The 20,215-nt window shown below is 48.7% G+C and overlaps 2 protein-coding genes across 5 annotated transcripts; both read left to right on the top strand.

Moving 5' to 3' along the window:
- The first annotated feature begins 42 nt into the window (after positions 1-42).
- ZBTB26 (zinc finger and BTB domain containing 26) lies at positions 43-6,817 on the top strand. Of its 4 annotated transcripts, XR_013834849.1 has the most exons (3): positions 66-165; positions 1,997-3,604; positions 6,733-6,817. XR_013834849.1 is itself a non-coding variant. In XM_079962159.1 (2 exons), the coding sequence occupies exon 2, from the start codon at positions 2,007-2,009 to the stop codon at positions 3,351-3,353; it is 1,347 nt and encodes a 448-aa protein (XP_079818285.1). In that variant the 5' UTR covers positions 43-165; positions 1,997-2,006; the 3' UTR covers positions 3,354-4,968. The 4 variants fall into 4 exon arrangements, 3 of the variants coding, with proteins under 3 accessions (XP_079818285.1, XP_079818284.1, XP_079818283.1); XM_079962159.1 differs by lacking the exon at positions 6,733-6,817 and having other exon boundaries at positions 43-165; positions 1,997-4,968; XM_079962158.1 differs by lacking the exon at positions 6,733-6,817 and having other exon boundaries at positions 60-170; positions 1,997-4,968.
- Positions 6,818-10,194: 3,377 nt separating this feature from the next.
- ZBTB6 (zinc finger and BTB domain containing 6) lies at positions 10,195-19,712 on the top strand. Its single transcript, XM_079962177.1, has 2 exons — positions 10,195-10,449; positions 15,065-19,712. Exon 2 carries the CDS (start codon positions 15,075-15,077, stop codon positions 16,359-16,361), a length of 1,287 nt encoding a protein of 428 aa, XP_079818303.1. The 5' UTR covers positions 10,195-10,449; positions 15,065-15,074; the 3' UTR covers positions 16,362-19,712.
- Positions 19,713-20,215: the final 503 nt, after the last annotated feature.

The raw sequence follows: 20,215 nt of genomic DNA on the forward strand, positions 1-20,215 counted from the left end.
AGAAGCGGCGCCGGAAGTGGGGTTGCGGGGAGCGGGTTGCGGGGATTCAAGCTTCCGGTGGCGGAGGAGGAGGAGGTGGCGGAGGAGCTCCGCTGGCCGCGCGGTCCTTCCCGCGCCCCTCGGGCCAGCCCCGTGGCTGCGCCGCCTGGGGGAGGCGGAGAGGAGGTGGGGTGAGGCTGGGGGTCTGTGGGGGGGCCGGCGATCCTCCCCGCTTGCTCCCGTCCCAGCCGTTGGCTGGTGGAACTCGCGGCCACTAGACCCGGCGGAGGTTGTCCCGCCTCTGGAGTGCTCCGATTGCGGGTGGGGGTGGGGCGGCGTTACGAGGCGGAGCCCAGCTGACCATCGCCCTCCGCATTCATGACAGCAGTCCGCCGCTGCCGCCGTTTTCCTGCTCTGTAAATGCAGCTGGAGGTTGAGAGGCGTGGTTTGGCTAAAAGGAGGGAGTGGGGACGTGGGGGTCGCGGAGTGGGACTTGAGGGTGGTGGTTGTTTTGACAGCGCGCTTCATTTGCACGGGAGAGCTGCTCTTGTGCCGCTGCAGCAGCGCTGCTTCTGGTCTTCCTATAATAGGCATCTGGTTGGTGGCCGTGAGGACAGAGGCTGGGCTAGATAACCTCCTCACACACACTGGGCCTGATTCACCTGCAGGGCTATTCTTCACCCCAACTTGGGTGGCTTTAAAAGGGGACCCGACGGATTCACAGAGGAGATAATGCTGTCAACCACAATGGCTATGTTCTGCGTCATGGTCTGAGACAGTAAACGCTCCTGAATGCCGGGTGCTGGAACCATAGGAGGGAAGACTGCAGCCCTTGTGCTCGGATCCTGCTTGCGGGTTTCCCTTTGCGGCATTTGAGGTTGCCTGCTGTGAGGACAGGTCACTGGACTGAGTTGGCCGCTAGCCTGATCCTGCAGGCTCTTCCTGTGCTCGTGTTTTGCCCCTGGGCAGTGATGACCACTGATTTGGATGGCTTTTAAAGAGAATTAGCTGAATTCATGGAGGAGATAAGCTACTGTCATTGGCTGCTGAGCAGGATAGCTATGTTCCACATCCGTGATTGGAGGCGATAATGCTTCTGAATAGCAGTTTCTGGAAACCACGGGAGGCGAGGGGACTCTTGCTCATGGGTCTTGCCTGCTGGTCTTCCACAGGCATCTGGTTGGCCACTGTGAGAACAGGTTGCTGGACTAGATGGACCACTGACCTTATCCAGCAGGCTCTTCTTATGTTTGTGAGTGAGGTGCTGTAGTGATCCTCTCTTCTCCGTGTTGAATTTGAAAGAGCCAAAGTACAGTCACGTGAGGAGCTGGTGACCTTCAAGAAGGCGTCTGTGTATCTTTCTGGGGAGGAGTGGGTTCAGCTGGTACCTTCTGTGTGCAAAGCAGGTACTCTGTCTCTGAGTTGTGGCCTCAGCACCATCCCACACCAGCTGTGTCATCTAGGGCCATTTAGTCCAGCCCCCTGCATTGCAATAATCACAGCTAAGGAATACCTGACAAGTGGCTGTCCAGCCTCCCTTTCAAAACCTCCAGTGAAGAGGTTGATGCTTTTGTCTTTCTCGGTGCTTAATGTCATTGGTAGGTTTAGGATGAGATGGTGCATCTGTGCTGCTTTGATTGCTCAGAAACACCTCCCCACCCCCCACAGTTATTAAGTTTATTTTCCATTTTGTTTGTTTGTAAGGCTGGAGTCCTGTGCACGCTTATCTGAGGGTAAGCTCCACTGAACTTAGTAAGACTTATTCCTGAGCAAATGCATTCGGGGTTGCACTGCAAATAACCTAATTTCTGAGGTACTTTCCAACAGCTAATGTGATTTCCATGGTCCAGTCACTTCTTTCAGCAATATTGGGTTTGGGACAAGCAGGGAAACTGAGAAAACAGTAATTATTGTGATGATGTGATAATTACGAGAGCTACAGGGGGAGAAACTAGTACAGTCTTGACACTATTTCTTTCTGTGGCATTCATAGTATTCATCCACTTGCCCCTTTCAGGTTTGTCAACATGACCAAGAGAACTGATAGCCTCCACTTCCAGTTCGACAACTATGGGGACTCCATGCTGCAAAAAATGGACAAGCTGAGGGAAGAGAAGAAGTTTTGTGATGTGACGGTCCACATAGACAACCTTGAGGTTCACGGCCACAAAATAGTCTTTGCTGCTGGCTCCCCTTTCCTAAGGGATCAGTTCCTGCTGAATGACTCCAAGGAAGTGAAAATCTCCATCCTCCAGAGTTCGGAGGTTGGGAGGCAGCTGCTTCTGTCCTGCTACACTGGTGTCCTGGAGTTTCCCGAGATGGAGTTGGTGAACTACCTGACGGCGGCTAGTTTTCTTCAGATGAGCCACATTGTGGAGCGCTGCACACAGGCCCTGTGGAAATTCATCCGGCCAAAACATCAGCTTGAAAACAAGGAGGAGGGGAAGCAGCCGCAGCAGACTGACTCTTCAGAGCCAAACGAGTGCCCAAGGATGGGGAGTAAGGAGGAGGAGGAGGAGGAAGATGACTCCTTGCTTCCAGACTCTCCATGCATCCAACCCTCTGAAGACAGCCTGGACATGGACGATAGCGACATCCAAATTGTGAAGGTGGAGTCCATTGGGGAGGTTGCAGAGGTCAGGAGCAAGAAGGACCAGAACCAGTTTATTTCCTCAGAGCAGCAGAACAGCCTCCACTCATCAGAGCCCCAGCACTCCCTCATCAATTCCACGGTGGAGAACCGAGCTGGTGACCTGGAGCAAGGCCAACTCCACAACTACACCCTCTCGTACATGGGGGGAGACAGCCTCATCATGGCTTCCAAAGACATGTTTGGCACCAGCAACCGGGGGGTGGACAAAGGCCTTCAGTGGCACCACCAGTGCCCCAAGTGCACACGTGTTTTCCGGCATCTGGAGAACTACGCCAACCACTTGAAGATGCACAAGCTTTTCATGTGCCTGCTGTGCGGCAAGACCTTCACACAGAAGGGCAACTTGCACCGGCACATGCGGGTGCATGCGGGCATCAAGCCCTTCCAGTGCAAGATCTGTGGGAAGACCTTCTCGCAGAAGTGCTCCTTACAGGACCATCTCAACCTGCACAGTGGGGACAAGCCCCACAAATGCAACTACTGTGACATGGTTTTCGCCCACAAGCCCGTCCTTAGGAAGCACCTCAAGCAGCTCCATGGCAAGAACAGCTTTGACAACGCCAATGAGAGGAATGTCCAGGACATTGCCGTGGATTTTGACTCCTTCAGCTGCAGCTCAGGCACGGACTCAAAAGGCTGCCAGCAGGCCGAGGCCAGTCAGGTGCTGGACACCGGGAAACTGGCGCAGGCAGTGCTCAGTTTGCGGAGCGAAAGCGCCTGAGCGAATTGAAATGGGTGATGGAGCACCTCTCTATGAGCATTGGGGCAGGAAGAGCCGTGAAGAGCTGCTTCGGGCTTTGGACTTGGGTGTCGGCCCTTTAAGAGGCTCTGCTGGATGAGCTGTGGGGGCTGGACTGAAAATTGTAGCAAGTCTTCTGCCCTAGAGTGGTTTGATGTGTTTGGTGACTCCAAGTGTCTTTGTCCCTAGCGTGGAAAGAACAGAGGCATAAGCCTGCCTCCTTTGATATTTAGGTAAGGCAGCGCTGGATGGTCCCCTTTTTCTGAAGGGTACTTGAATTGTACCTCCAAGAAGCAGTTACCAGTTTGTGGGCTGAAGGAGTAAATACAGACACACCCTGTGATAGATATGTTTTTCAGTGGGGGGGGGAGGGGGGGATCTTATGGGGAGAAAGCACTGGATAATTATAAGCTCTTAATATTTGTTAGTCCATCTGTGATTTTTTAAAACTGTATTGTTTAACATTGGATACTTGCCTTCTGTTCTTCTTACCCTCTAGCTGACCATTTTCACCCCTAAACTTGTTTGACTGTTGTGAGTGAAGTCACTTTCCTGATTTAAAATGGGTGAAGGCTGCTGCTACAAAATATGGCAATCGCCTCTGTGCCTCTGCCCAGGCTGAGTTCAAGTCCCCGACAACCCAACCCACCCTTTGTGGAAAGTATGTGCTTAGACTAGAAAGGCTAAACTTGCATGCCCCAGTTGTCTTTGTTTTCTTCTGGGCCTTTCTCACATGTTGTTCCTCTCATCTGAAGTGGCATCCATTTTTCTGTCCAGCAGCCAGACAGGCTCCCCCTCTTCTGCTTTTTAAGGCTTCCAGACTTGCTCCTGGAGCCTCCCTCTGCCACACCTGACTTCCTGTCCTCACCTGCAGTGTCTCTTTGTTTCCTTTACCTCCTCAGTCCTTGACCTCACCCTCGAGCCCTTCCTTCCATGACATTGACTGCAAGCTCTTGGGCCTGGGCCAGTATCTCACCCTGCATTGTGGATGCTGCTTGGAATCCTGTAGGCACTTGTGAGATAATTCAGGTGTCCTGTTACAGGTGGTGAGGTGGGTGGAGTTGGCATAACTGGGCCCCTACCACACCTCCAAGACATCAGAGCTCTTAAAGCACAGGAACCCAAGGTGGTTAGCAGATTGTTACCCTGAGTCCTCCCAAGCTGACTTTTGAGATTACACCTGTGAGGAGGGAAGAACGCTTGAGCAGTCAAATAATGGTTAAATATTTATTATTGTGATTTATAGCATACCATCAGTGTCACCCTGCAGTCAGGCCTGTATAGCAGGATAAGAGTCTCTTTCAGGCCAACCCTGGGCTACCTGTCCCTCTGCAGCATTCTCTTTGCAGACTACTGTGGCCTGAGAGCTGGAAGCAGGAAATGGAACAGGGATTCTCCTGAGGGAGTCTCTATCACTTCTGTTGTGAGGCTGAACTGTAAGGGAGGGTGATACGTGCTGCCATGACTTGGAAGGAATAGCATTCAATTTTGCATAAAGCTAAGGGGGCATCCGGGGGGGCGTTGCCCCAGGCGCACAGTTTGGGGGGCACAAACCAGCCCCCTCCCCGCATAGATCCCCATTGCAGCCTGCTGGGGGCGGGAGCTGCATAGCAGGAAGCGTGAAGATGACCTTCCACATGCCCCACCCAGGACACAAGCACTCTCCCATCCACGGCCAGAGGCCCCAACCAGTGGGCCAGTGCTTCTGCACCTCCTGCCCCCGCTTTGCGCTCAAGAGCTCTCCCAGCGGGGGCAGGAGGTGTGGAGGGGGAAGAGCACCCTCCACGCCTCACCTGGAGTGCATGCGCTGTTCCTCGCCTGGGGCCTCTGCTGGCACCTGCCCACAGGAGCCACATCCACTCATTCTTGGTGCCATGAGAAGTAAAAAGAAAAGCAGGAGGGTGCCACAAGCTGAGACCCCCTCCCGCCCCACCCCCACACACCTTGTTTGTTCTCCCATCCTCTTTGGCCAAGTTCACACATAACAGTGGTACCTCGGGTTAAGTACTTAATTCGTTCTGGAGGTCCGTTCTTAACCTGAAACTGTTCTTAACCTGAAGCACCACTTTAGCTAACGGGGCCTCCTGCTGCTGCCGTGCCGCCGGAGCACAATTTCTGTTCTTATCCTGAAGCAAAGTTCTTAACCTGAAGCACTATTTCCGGGTTAGTGGAGTCTGTAACCTGAAGCATCTGTAACCCAAGGTACCACTGTAATACTAAGCCAAGCTATGACTTAAATGTGAATGAGAGAGTGTCTAGGTATTCACAGCAAAAGCTCGCAAGCTTCACTTCTCACCAGCCCTGCTGCTGCTTTGCCATGTTTGGCTTAGCATTCTGGTCTAGTATTGGCTGTTTGCTGTGTCTGATTTCAAGCAAGCCAGGAGCTGTAGCCAAAGTTTGTTCGTAGTTTATTGATCGCAGTTTTTCAAGCGTATCTACACCAGAGTTTAGCTCTGGCAGGATGCAGCAGAGCAGGAAGATGGTGGAACATTGGAGGCTGTTTATGCTGTGAGTACTCACCCATTCATACACTTAGCCATAGTTTTCTTCAGCTTTACATGCAAACCAGGGTCTTTGTCTCACTTCCTCATCTCTTCTGCTTCCCCTGTTCTGAGAAAGGAGGGAATTGTAAGCATGAATTTGGGGAAGGGGTGACTCCTATTTCAGCTAGCAGTTGGATCCTCCTTAAAGTGTCCAGCACAAGGGCAGCGTGTCTGTAGCCCTCCAAATGTTCCTGGGCTACAGCTCCCCTCATCCATGGTCTTTGGCAATGTTGACTGGGGCTTATAGGAGTTCCACTGCGGGGTAGGAGACTCTTGATGAAATGTGGGTGGAGCCACAACCATCACAAACCCTCCTCCTTTTCTCCATGTCAGCAAGTGTAAGTGGGATGGGCCCCCTTGTGAATTAAGGTAAAGGTACCCCTGCCCGTACGGGCCAGTCTTGACAGACTCTGGGGTTGTGCGCCCATCTCACTTAAGAGGCCAAGGGCCAGCGCTGTCCGGAGACACTTCCGGGTCACGTGGCCAGCGTGACATCGCTGCTCTGGCGAGCCAGAGCCGCACACAGAAACGCCGTTTACCTTCCCGCTGGTAAGCGGTCCCTATTTATCTACTTGCACCCGGAGGTGCTTTTGAACTGCTAGGTTGGCAGGCGCTGGGACTGAGCAGCGGGAGCGCACCCCGCCGCAGGGATTCGAACCGCCGACCTTTCGATCGGCAAGTCCTAGGCGCTGAGGCTTTAACCCACAGCGCCACCTGCGTCCCCCTTGTGAATTAGCATAGGGTAAAAGCTATTGCAAATACCCCTACTGGAGAGAACATAGGCTGCTTTTGATCTGTGAATGTGCTCTTGTACACAGGACCAAAAGACCACTCAATGTTGTGTGTGCCAAGTCATCACAGTGGCTTCGAAATAAAACAACTGCACCACCTCCTAATGTGAAATGTGATCCGTGATCATTGTGAGCTGCTTTGCAAGGTTGGGGGGGGGTTTCCCAGCAGAATGTTATTCATTACAAGAGAGCTGGGGGGGGGAGTGGCTAAATCAGCAGTGGGGAGCCTCTGGCCCATGGGCCAAGTCAGCCCAGCTGGGCTCCTAAATTGGTCCGTGAGGCCATTCTACCTCAACCCACAAACTACTGCCCCACAGCTGATGACATAGGTGACATGAGATATGGGACAGAAAAATGCATGGCTGCAAAGCAACTATCAGGAGCCTGGTTGCTCCTTTGCAAGTTAATGACCTTTGAGGTTGCCTGCTTGAATCTCATCTTAGCCACAAACACACCAAGTGACCCTTATTTGTTTAATCAGTACATTTACAGATTGCTTGTTATTCGCCAGTATCAGCGCTTTCCTGGAAAATCAAAATACATAAATTACACTAATCACAAGCTTAGGTGATTTACCTTAAGATTACTCTAACTGCAAACATACAGAATATGCACACTGTCTGCATCTATATAACTTAGAGATGAAGGGGGGAAACACTAGGCAGCCAGCCTGATACAAGTTAACATAAAACACACTCTTGCCGAAACCACTGGCAATACCACTCCTACCATTCACACAAACACTACAGCCATTTACTGCTATAAAATACGTATCTCCTCCAGCCCAGCACTAATGCACAAAGCAGCCAGTCACCCTAAACAGTACTGGGAACCCCATGTGCTGCACGCTCTAGATGGAATTTTGGCAAATCCCTCTTAATCCCAGCCTGTTACACAGGAATGATAATACTACCATAAGGGGCTGTTCTAAAAATGAATGAGGCAATGTAGGCAAAGCTGTGTGGCCTGAGTCAGATGGGAGTTGTAGTCTAAAATGAGTGAAGGGGACCCAGTCAGCAAATGCCATACTAGTGCAATTCTTGGGGGGGGGGGTATTCTATCCATTGTGCAAGCCTCTCAATCTAATATAACTAACCACTAGTGCAGGGGGGGGGGGGAGACCATCCATACATCCATTTTATCTTCTTTCTATCTGTCTATCTTACTTATTCACTGGAAGTTATACCTTACCTTTTGTTTAGACATCGATGTTCAAGGCAGCTTAGACAAAATCTAAAGATGCACAAACACAGTCATCTGTCCAAAATGTAAAATAATGCCATCTTAGAAATAAAGAAAAAGGTCAGCAGGTTATAGGAGAGAGATCTGAAAGACTCTCCAGAGTTTACAGCTCATCAAAAGCACTGGGATGTCAAGAAGAACTTGCTGGATCCGGCCAAAGGGGGCCCATTTAGTCCAGCATCCTGTCACCATAGTGGTCAGCCTGCAAGCAGGACATGAGCAGCAGAAGAGCCATCTCCCCTCTTATGGTTTCCAGAAACTGGTACTTGGAATTGTTGGAAAGTAAAAAAAAAAAAAGTATACATTTTAACTTCAGGTCGTTTTCCATTCTGGCCTGCTGATTAGAAAGATGCTCTCTCCAAACAGAAGCAGTGTTGGTATCATTAAGTGCAACCCCAAAGCATCCAGGCAAATGAGGTGGAAATGGCAGAGCCATTGGTCTTTGGCAGCAGAGCAACCTCTTTGGATATGGTGAATAACAGGACTTGGTTGGTCAGCCAAGGCCCTTATCATAAGAAGAAACTTGCTTTGCATACTACTAGATTGCAAACCTCATGGATTCAGGATCACAGGCCTACAAGGGACTCCCCAGGTATCATCCAGATTGGCCCCCAAACCTGTAACAGTATTTTGGGGGAAGATGATTGGGACTGCAACCAGTCCCAGCATCATGCAGTCCCGCTGGCTGAGCCTGATTGGAGCTTCCCTCCAAAACATTTGAAGGCAAACAGGCTAGATTAGGCAGACCTCCATCCCACCCAACAAAACCTGTTTGTGGCACTTTCTGATTGAGGCCATTGGGTTCTGTCAGGCTGACGGGACCTGGGAGCCCATCAGTGTTTGAAGGGCCAGAGTTTCCCCATCCTCAGCCTGCAAATTAGAGACCACCATAATACGAGGCAACAGTCTCATTCACTTAGACTAGTTTTCTTTCACAGGGAATGGCCCTGCTTAGGGTGTCCCCCCCCCCATTTAAATAAGCCTAGTTTTAGATAGCATTCAGCTTTTATTTTTTGTTGTTTAGTCGTTGAGTCGTGTCCGACTCTTCGTGACCCCATGGACCAGAGCATGCCAGGCACTCCTGTCTTCCACTGCCTCCCGCAGTTTGGTCAAACTCATGCTGGTAGCTTTGAGAACACTGTCCCACCATCTCGTCTTCTGTCATCCCCTTCTCCTTTTGCCCTCCATCTTTCCCAACATCAGGGTCTTTTCCAGGGAGTCTTCTCTTCTCATGAGGTGGCCAAAGTATTGGAGCCTCAGTTTCAGGATCTGCAAGCCACTCTGAGTATGCTGCTTAGAGATATATTTTTTTTTAATGTTACATAGTTTATTAATGACATAGATAAATAAAATAAAGCATGAATCCCACAGTTATACTATTGAACATAAAAAGACCCCTGCTGGGTCAGGCCAAAGAGAACCCACCAAGTCCAGCATCCTGTTCTTAGCTGGCTACCCAGATGCTAGTGGGAAGCCTGGAAGGGTCTTCTCCCTGCCCATTGTTCCCATGAAACAACTGTATTTTGAAGCATTGCTGCCTCTGTCCATGGAGGCAGATAGATTAAATGATACAGAACCGAACACATACAATAAAATGATAGTGAATACACTGGCAGCTGTCTGGATACTGGTAAGCATATATTTGGGGTGAGGGGGTGCATTTAAGTTCCATTCACAGAAGGTAAAGGGACCCCTGACCATTAGGTCCAGTCATGACCAACTCTGGGGTTGCGGCGCTCATCTCGCTTTACTGGCCGAGGGAGCTTCTGGGTCATGTGGCCAGCAGGACTAAGCCGCTTCTGGCAAAACAGAGCAGCGCACGGAAACGCCGTTTACCTTCCTGCCAGAGTGGTACCTTTTTATCTACTTGCACTTTGACGTGAGCAGCGCACAGAAACACTGTTTACCTTCCCGCCGGAGCGGTACCTATTTATCTACTTGCACTTTGACATGCTTTCGAACTGCTAGGTTGGCAGGAGCAGGGACCGAGCAATGGGAGCTCACCCCGTTGCGGGGATTCAAACCGCCAACCTTCTGATCAGCAAGTCCTAGGCTCTGTGGTTTAACCCACAGCGCCATCCGCGTCCCATATATTCACAGGGGAATGGGATACAAATACATGAAAAGGGATAGAAATTCATAAGAAAATGTGGGAAGGAACTATATTATTGGAAAGAGACTCTGCGCTGCTTGCCAAAAATTACATATCCAGAGCTGCAGTCAGCAGATGTCCTCTGGGATGGTGTGTGTGTGTTTGTGTGTGCCTTTTGTTACCTCTTCCCTCCCTGCTGGTTGAAAAAGTTGCAGGAGCAGCCAATCAGAAACAAGGTGCATGCATTTTGGGAGGCTGTGGGTCTGCTGATGTTTTTCCGGGTTAGAGTGAGAGAAGAGGTGATGCTCCGAGGGACTGCCGGAAGTTTATTCCTTCGCCTGAACCATCTGCACCCTTGCCTGGGAAGCATTCAGTCTGGACCTCTTCCACATCCCTGACTGCAGCAACCGGTGAGCAAGGAGCAGGGAATTGGGGGTGTTGCATGTGGGGGAGGGGAGGTGGCAGAGAGTGCAAGGCAGCCTCAGCTGACAGGTCCCAGGGCTTTAAAGGGATGCCTGGAAGGAAGCAGGGAGCTGTCCCACCTGAAGGAGTTCCTGGAATAAGCTTGCATCTCCATCGTTGAAGGAAATGTTGGCCTGGCCACTCTCAGGCAGGAGGCAGAGAGCGGGGCTGTTGTGCAGAAGAGGGAATGTTTAAAGGGTTGCTGATGCTGTTTTGATTTGTTTTGTTTTCCTCTTCCCCATCCTGGCAAAATAAGCTGCACCTGCTGAAGCACATATAATGATGAGGATGAGGATGATGATTTATTATTTATACCCCGCCCATCTGGCTGGGCTTCCCCAGCCACTCTGGGCAGCTTCCAACCAAATATTAAAATACAGTAATACATCAAACATTAAAAGCGTCCCTAAATATTGCTGCACCGTTGCTAAGCCAGTGGTTCCCAAACCCATTTGGTTCTCCACCACCCCTCGTTCCGTGAACTCACCCCCACTGCCCCCTACCCAACCCTATGGGAAGCTATTTGCATGACCCACTAAGGAAGATCATAGCACAGCAAAGTTCAAAACAGTCACAATGAATTGTGCATTTATTGGAATGTCAACTAAAACTATGTAGTTTAATTAAATAGACAAAATTGATGAACTTGGTCCAGTTATACCAGCCCTTCAAAGTCTGATAGTCATTTACACCTCCAGCATGCGTGTGCACACGCGCACACACACACAAACACCCGCTTAGAGGAGTGGGGGGAGGAAATGAACTGCGCTTCCCTTTGATGTTGGTTAAATCAAAACATGGTGACTAATCCCAAAGACCAGCGCTTGGGATGGATCAGTTCGGGGGGGCACAAAGGGGGGGGGACCTGGAGTGATGAAAAGCATCAGAGGACTCCATCTCTATTGGCTGATATTCCTATTTTCTTGAATGTTTTAAACATATAATGCAGGGCCAAGTTCAATGTATACTAATATACTGCTAGTATATAATGCCCTTAACAGTTTGGGACTAGTTTACCTGTGAGATCACTTTAATAATAATAATAATAATAATAATAATAATAATAATAATAAATTTTATTTATACCCCACCCTCCCCAGCCAAGGCCGGGCTCAGGGCGGCTAACAACCAATAGTAAAAACAAGTTGAATGAATACAACTTAAAAACAAGTTTAAAATACAACATTAAAACATTAAAATGCAGCCTCATCACAGGAGGAGAAAGGAAAAATGAAAGAGGGGGAGGGAATCCAATTGACTCCAAGCCAAAGGCCAGGCGGAACAACTCTGTCTTACAGGCCCTGCGGAAAGAAATCAGATCCCGCAGGGCCCTGGTCTCATGAGACAGAGTGTTCCACCAGGCCGGGGTCAGTGTTGAAAAGGCCCTGGCTCTGGTTGAGGCTAATCTGACTTCCTTAGGGCCCAGGACCACTAGGGTTTTGCTGTTTATGGACCTTAAGGTCCTCTGTGGGGCAGACCGGGAGAGGCGGTCCTGTAGGTACGAGGGATATATATATCTTAGATATATATTACGCTATAAATCCGCAACAATGCTTAGATCTGCAGAACTGGTGCTGTTAAAAGTGCAATACTGTACATTACCCATTCCAGATTTGAAATCTTTTAGTGTGGCAGCACCTACACTCTGGAACTGCTGAGTTTGTCTTTCGACGAGACTAAATGTCTAAATGTCTAAAAGAGCTGTTTCACAGTTTTCCCTTATGTCTTATTCCTTTGTCCTCTTTGTAAAGTGCACTGAGGGTTTTCTGTTCTTTTCTTTACAATCAAGAGACATGTAGCCAAAACCACTAGAATTTTGCAATTTTGCAAAGTACTCTTTTGTGCATTCTTCTGCAAGAGATAGTTGTGACTATCCCTCTGGAAACAGTTGCAAAGGAAGCAGGCAAAAGGTTTAGCCTTATTTGCAGTGGGCAATCCATGCGTCTCACAGATTTTTCATGTATCTGATGAAGTGGACTGTAGTCTACGAAAGCTTATGAATGCGTTAGTCTTTAGGGTGCCACAGGACTGCTTGTCATTTAATAAAATAAGAAGAGCCTCAATTGGGTTCTGTCAAGTTCTGTATCCTATTTCCTGTATCCTATTTCCACAGCAGGGCATGAACACAACAGCCCTCTCCTGCTCTTGACCACCCTCAGTGACTGGTATCCCAGGGCACATTGCCTCTGATCCTAAAGGCAGTGCATAGCCATCATGACTAGGAAAAAAATAGAAAGGTAAAGGACCCCTGGACAGTTAAGTTCAGTCAAAGGCGACTACGTGGTGCGTTCATTTTGCTTCAGGCCAAGGAAGCAGGCGTTTGTCCACAGACAGCTTTCTAGGTCATGTGGCCAGCAGGACTAAACGCTTCTGGTGCAATGGGACACCGTGGCGGAAGCCAGAGTGCACGGAAATGCCATTTACCTTCCCACCGCAGCAGTACCTATTTACTTGCACTGGTATGCTTTCAAACTGGTAGCTCACCCCATCGTGCAAATTCGAACCGCCGACCTTCTGATCGGCAAGCCCAAGAGGCTTAATGGTAGAGCACAGTGCCACTCGTGTCCCACATCATGACTAGTAGCCAATGAGAGCCTACCCTTTTTTTTTTTTTTTTTTGGCTTGAAGGCTGTATCCACCGTTGGCCAACCCTCTTGAGACTTTATGCCAGCGGTGGGTGTGTACACTCTACACTGTCTGTCTGTCTGTCTGTCTGTCTCTCTCTCTCTCTCTCTCTCTCTCACACACACACACACACACACACACACCCCTCTTCTCTTTCCACTACCAGCACTGTTTCTACTGTATTTCTCATTTTGCTGCCACTCCCAAAATTGGTGAGTTTTTGCTGCTAGAAATGTTCTCTTGGAGTCCTTACTAAGCCCCTGGGATGAGAGTCAGCCACCACTTTTTTAAAGCCTTCTAAATACTATTAGAATTAATTAACCACATTCTAAACTACTGTTCCAAAGAGCTTTACACACACACAAATTTAAAACAGTCAAAAACACAAAAACAGCAAATACATTTAAAACAAGACTGAAACCCTACCAGCCTTTCTCAACCTGTGGGTCCCCAGATGTTGTTGAACTACAACTCCCATCACCCCTAGCTAGCAAGGCCGGAGCTCAGGGATGATGGGAGTTGTAGTCCAACAACATGTGGGGACCCACAGGTTGAGAACCGCTGCAACCGGTGGGCACTTGGGATAAGGACCCATTTATCCAGCCACTAAAGCATATCTGAATAAAGATGTCTTTGACTGTTTATGGAATGGGCACATAGTGGGTTATTGATTGTATCTCAACAGGAATACGCTTCCACAGGACAGGGGAAGCCGCGCTAAAAGCCCTGCTCCAAATTCCTATGGAGTCAGCTTCTGAGGTCTTCAGACCTTCCTTCGGACCTCTGCTCTCCTGCAAACTGCAGTGATCTAGTGGGTGGATAGAGGGACAAGGTTGTCTCTCAAGGAACCTGGTCCTGAGCTGCATAGGAACTTATATGTTAGTACCAACACCTTGAACTTGGCCCAATAGCAAACAAGTGGCTGCCAGCACATCTAAAGGTAAAGGTAAAGTGACTCCTGACCATTAGGTCCAGTCGTGGCCGACTCTGGGGTTGTGGTGCTCATCTCGCTTTATTGGCCGAGGGAGCCGGCGTACAGCTTCTGGGTCATGTGGCCAGCATGACTAAGCCACTTCTGGCGAGCCAGAGCAGCGCACGGAAACACCGTTTACCTTCCCGCCGGAGCAGTACCTATTTATCTACTTGCACATTGACGTGCTTTCGAACTGCTAGGTTGGCAGGAACAGGGACTGAGCAATGGGAGCTCACCCTGTCACGGGGATTCGAACCGCCGACCTTCTGATCAGCAAGTCCTAGGCTCTGTGGTTTAACCCACAGCACCACCTGCGTCCTTCGCCAGCACATCTAGCAGCAGGAAATTCCATAATTTTAATTCTGCATTGTGTGAAGATGTTGCTTGTTTTGTTTGTCATGAATCTTTCACCCTTCAGCTTCCTGGCAGGATTCCACTATGAGGCAGAGTGAGGCAGCTGCCTCAGGTCACAAATATTGTAGGGCCCACTAAACTAGGCCATTGTCGTCGGGGTGCAGTGGAGGATATTCAAATAAGCGTCTCCACCACCATCGTTCTGCCCGGACACTGAGGTCCAGCGCCGAAGGCCTTCTGGCGGTTCCATTACTGCGAGAAGCCAGGTTACAGGGAACCAGGCAGAGGGCCTTCTAAGTAGTGGCACCCGCCCTGTGGAACGCCCTCCCACCAGATGTCAAAGAGAAAAACAACTGCCAGACTTTTAGAAGACACCTGAAAGCAGCCCTGTTTAGGGAAGCTTTTAATGTTTGATGTATTACGGTATTTTAATATTTTGCTGGAAGCCGCCCAGAGTGGCTGGGGAAGACCAGCCAGATGGGCAGGGTATAAATAATAAATTATTATTATTATTATTATTATTATTATTATTATTAACAACCTGCTGAGCTTTGTATGCAATGCATCTTTCTTTTTTTCTTTTGTTTCCCCCACCCCACTTCCCCAAACAGAATCACCACTATGGCGACCGACTCGGATGTGCTGCACTTCCAGTTTGAGCAGCAGGGGGGCGCCATGCTGCAGAAGATGAACCTGCTGAGACAGCAGAACCTATTTTGCGATGTCTCCATCTACATCAACGACACTGAGTTCCAAGGGCACAAAGTCATCTTCGCCGCTTGCTCCACGTTCATGCGGGACCAGTTCCTGCTCACCCAGTCCAAGCAGGTGCGAATCACCATCTTGCAGAGTGCCGAGGTGGGCCGGAAGCTGCTCCTCTCCTGCTACACAGGGGCTCTGGAGGTGAAGAAGAAGGAGCTTCTCAAGTACCTAACGGCTGCAAGTTACCTGCAGATGGTGCACATTGTGGAAAAGTGCACGGAGGCACTGTCCAGGTACCTGGAGATTGACGCGGTCGTGGAGGGCAGCCGGGGCAGCCCTGAGAAGTGCCACTCCTCCGAGACAGAACTGGAATGCAGTGGTGGCTGCTCTGATAAAGACTGTGAAATCATTGAGATTTCTGAAGACAGCCCTCTGAATTCAGAGGATCATATAAAACTGGAAAAGGGGGACCTTCAGCAGCCACCCATGCAGAGCTTGCTATCAGAAACAAAGAACGTTAAAAGCCCTGAGATATCAACTGTCAAGATAGGGTATAAGAACAACGAAATATGCATTATCCGAATGGATTCCATCAGCGCTCCTAATGTGGAAGGTGAGCAGTTTCCACAGCCGTGCACCTCCTCCAAATCAAACTTGTACTTCCCCGAGACTCAGCACTCTTTGATCAATTCAACGGTGGAGAGCAGGGTCACAGAAGTGCCCAGGGATCAGTTCCAAGACTTTGGCGGGGAGAATCCGGAAGGAGCCAACAGAACGGCCACAGGCGGGTTCCAGAGCCCAGGGGACTCTGCTTACTCGTGGCGGCACCAGTGCCCCAAGTGCCCCAGGGGATTTCTCCACCTGGAGAACTACCTCCGCCACCTGAAGATGCACAAGCTGTTCCTGTGCCTGCAGTGCGGGAAGACATTCACGCAGAAGAAGAACCTGAACAGGCACATCCGTGGGCACATGGGCATCCGTCCCTTCCAGTGCATGGTCTGCCTGAAGACGTTTACAGCCAAAAGCACCCTCCAGGACCACCTGAACATCCACAGCGGGGACCGGCCCTACAAGTGCCACTGCTGTGACATGGACTTCAAGCATAAGTCTGCCCTCAAGAAGCACCTGACGTCTGTACACGGGAGGAACAGCATGGACAAAGCCACCTTTGACTCCATTACGGAAGTCAGAATAGACTATGACTAGTGGGAGGGAGAGAGGGTTTGTAGAGCAGGTTTGGGAAACCCCCAGCCCACCAGGTGAGGGGTTTTCCACGTCACCCTGTGAGGCTGTTTCCCACAGACCACGCCCACTTGCCCATCTGCCGAAGTCACTGGTTGACGTCAGTGGATGGGTGGGAGCGCCTGGTACAATTCTACTAGGTGCTGCTTTGCAAAGTAGACCCCAAATGTTGACAAAAGTGGGACCACCCAACCATCTGTCAGCAGCCATCAAAATGCACAGTTGGCCCGTGAAGCGGGGGGAGGTAAAGATCTGGCCCACTGAGCCAAAGGAGTTCTCCATCTCTATAATAATAATTTATTATTTATACCCTGCCCATCTGGCTGGGCTTCCCCAGCCACTCTGGGCGGCTTCCAAAAAATATATATTAAAATACTGTAATACTGCATCTCTAGTGTGCAGTAAGGTCAGCTCCTTTGCAAGTATAGAGGTCAACCTCTCTTTTGGATCTCAAACCTACAAGATGGGTGTTTAGATATAGCACAACATTTCCGCTGGTGATGTTCATGGAGGCTTGTTGGAGAACCAGTTGCCCATCCGAGATGAGAACATCCTATACACAAACAGGAAATGGAACAAAATTCTTCTCCCCCCCCCATCCCTTTCCAGGGGTGGGGGGTGAGTTGTCAACAGATGAACAGATGTGTGGGGTGAAGAAAAAAAACTTTAGAGGACTTATTTTACTTTTGCACAGCACTTAGTTTTTTAGGTTGCTGGTGGTGGTTATGATGTTATTATTATTATTAATTACTATTGCTATTATTATTACTAGTAGTAGTACTTTTTGCAAGACGACTTGAGCCTAAACTTGAGCCTAAAGAAAAATTAAGTCTTGGACCACTGGTGTTTCAGTGGAGGCAACTGTGAATTAAATATTTAATGGGTTGTTACTGATTTCTCTCATGGCGAGAAAACTGTGCAGCTGCAACAAATGCTGTTGGATTTTGTGTTTGCATGGAGCAGAGACACCACTTTCACACTTTATCTTTTGTTGTTTCTTAAAAGGAGGTTACAGCTTAATGTTTGCCTTAGAAGCTAGAACTTTTAACTGGGGGAGGCAAGTGGCAGTCAGGCGGACCAATCAGATGCCCAAGGCTTCAGAGTGTGATTGTAACCAGATCAGTTTCAGCTGAAGATTTTGCTCTGCTCCTTCTGGCTGAAACATGTGGACTGGTTTGGTGTGCGTTGGTGCCGGCATGTTCCGCTCAGTGAACAGGTTAGGTTATCTCTATATGATATATTTATTTTCTTGTGGATTTCCTAAGTGCTGTTTAATTCTTAGATGAAAATAGGCCTCAGAAATCTGGTATTTAAGGATGGTGGTGAAAAAGACCAGAAATTTATGGCAGTGTTGTTTCTTTAGACCATTTGTTACTCTGGCTTACCTTTGTGTGTTGTGTCATAAAAAAGAAGGTATCTACAGCTTAAGTTCCCTCTCTTCCCCCTAGACCTGGTGGGCTATCGCATGTTGGTAGCACCTGGTGTTTGCAGCCAGTGAGGATGTTGTTAAATGGTGATTCTGGGTGTGGAGGGAAACACCCCCCCACCCATTTTAGGGGAAGTACAGTGGGCTACATCAGGGGTAGATCATCTGACTTGCATGCAGAAGGTCCCAGGTTCTATTCCCGATGGCATCTCCGGGGAGAGCTGAGAGACACTTCCTGCCTGAAATCCTTTACAGCTGCTGCCAGTCAGTGTAGACAGTATTGAGATGGATGAACCCATGGCCTGATTTCCTATAACAAATTTTTTGCCCTCCTCACAGGGTGCTTGAGTGTGCTGCAAAACATAGCGCTGGTGGGACCCAAGTCACCCACAATCTTAATTTTATGAGAGGCAGCTTGGTGTGAGAGGTCTGGGCACTGAGTCTTTTCAGTACAGTACAGTTGCCAGGAAGCCGTGGATCCGTGTGTTTTTTTTTGGTGCAGGATGTGCCCATGGACACGACGTGTGATTTGATTGTTAGTTTGGGGTGGCCCAATGCCAGAACTCAGAGGATCCATGAGGATGCGTGCTTCGAAACCATGTTTTTCGCCCACAGTGTTGCCAGGAAGCTGTGGATCCGTGTTTATTGTGTGTGCAGGCTGTGCCTATGGCCATGATGTGTGATTCGACAGTGAGTTAGAGGTGGGCCAATGCAAAAACCCTGAGGATCCATGGTTTGAAACCACGTTTTTGCGCTATGGTACATTATCTAACAATGCCCCAAGTTTCCAGCCAATCTGGTTCTATTTTGAGGCAGGTTTTGCTTTTGTATGGTGCATAGCTTTGCTGTGGGGTCCTCGATGCTTTATCCAACAGGAATCTGATGCAATGGCTGCTGTTACTGGTCAAGCTGGATGATGGATGTTCTTGCAGAGGCACCGGCCTTGATCATGTCGTGTAGCACCTTGCCGATTTTGGCATTATTAAGTGCCATGTCCTTTCCCCCCTGTTGTTGTAAAAGTTTGCCACAACCTTTGTTTCTAGTCGGCTCCATCTATCCTGACAAAATATAGTATACACACAGTTTATATAGTAACAGAGGCTGTGTACACATTACCAGCTTATAACATATACAAGTTGTTATTTTTTCTCAATTTGGGTTGAAGCTCGTTTGTGGGGAAATGCATCAAAACACAGCACTTTGTAAGAAATAGAACGATGCACTGCTTCCCAAACCAGCAGTAGGAGCACATTGGAAATGCAAAATAAAATGTGTGTAAAGGTAAAGGGACCCCTGACCATTAGGTCCAGTCGTGACCGACTCTGGGGTTGCGATGCTCATCTCACTTTATTGGCCGAGAGAGCCGTCGAACTGCTAGGTTGGCAGGAGCAGGGACTGAGCAACGGAGCAGGGACCAAGCACATGGGGATTCTAACCACCAAAACTTCTGATCAGCAAGCCCTGGGCTCTGTGATTTAACCCACAGCGCCACCTGCATCCCATAATGTGTGTTCACAGCCTTAAACTGACCTAGGCTTTCTGTGTTATATGATCTGCTGGTTTTGGCTTTTTGTAAATTTGGATGTCATTTTTTTGGTATGCTAATAATAAGCTACAAGCTCTATCTTAACAGAAAAGTCTGTATTTGAGTGGTGTCCTACTGCCTGTTTAAAGGCTTATCTTCCTCTCTCCAGCCCATTGTAAAAGAGTTGTGTTAAGTGCTAATTTTTACAAGTTGTCACTCATTGCTTGCTTTGTCTTCAGGGCATAATTATGGGAATGGCAGCTTTGATATCCTGTTTTCTTGGCTGACTTGCCAGCTGACTTGCATTTCCAATCCCCCCCCCCCCAATGACTTGTAGTGAAAATAAAGTTTTCCCACAGCTGAAGGACATATTTCTGATGCTCTCGAATGAACTGAAAGGACTGCAAACCATGCTTCTTATGGAACACATAGTTTTGTACAGAGAAGAGAGGCCTTTTTGCACAAATCAAGCCAGTTTCCTTAACTAGTTAGAAGTTCATTGATGTTGCTTTTTTAAGTTGTGCCTCCTGATCTATAAGCTTCACATTTCAATAAATATTGACCTTTCAACCCACCAATTTCTTAAGAAAAAAAGACTTGGGAATTTACGGCTGAAACCCTAAATCACTTGCTAAGAAGCAAATCCCAGTTTGACTTACATATGAAGAATCGCCATGAGTGTTGTGTTAAAATTTTGCTTCTCATAAATGTTTGAGCACCATAAATTAATTTTCAACAGCACTTAGTGAACAGTTATGCTCCTTTTAATTATATTTTTTCTTCCTATTCACATAATGCTGTATCCAAATCCATTCAGGTCCCTAAGAAGACAATTAAAAAAAAAAAACATAGTACAGTTATACCTTC

Source organism: Podarcis cretensis (assembly GCF_951804945.1).
Source record: "Podarcis cretensis genome assembly, chromosome: Z".
NCBI classification, from domain to species: Eukaryota; Metazoa; Chordata; class Lepidosauria; order Squamata; family Lacertidae; genus Podarcis; species Podarcis cretensis.

What these genes read in the sequence shown, in the direction of transcription:
- ZBTB26 (XM_079962159.1), top strand. Translation starts at nt 2,007, where the DNA reads ATGACCAAGAGAACTGATAGCCTCCACTTCCAGTTCGACAACTATGGG.
- ZBTB6 (XM_079962177.1), top strand. Translation starts at nt 15,075, where the DNA reads ATGGCGACCGACTCGGATGTGCTGCACTTCCAGTTTGAGCAGCAGGGG.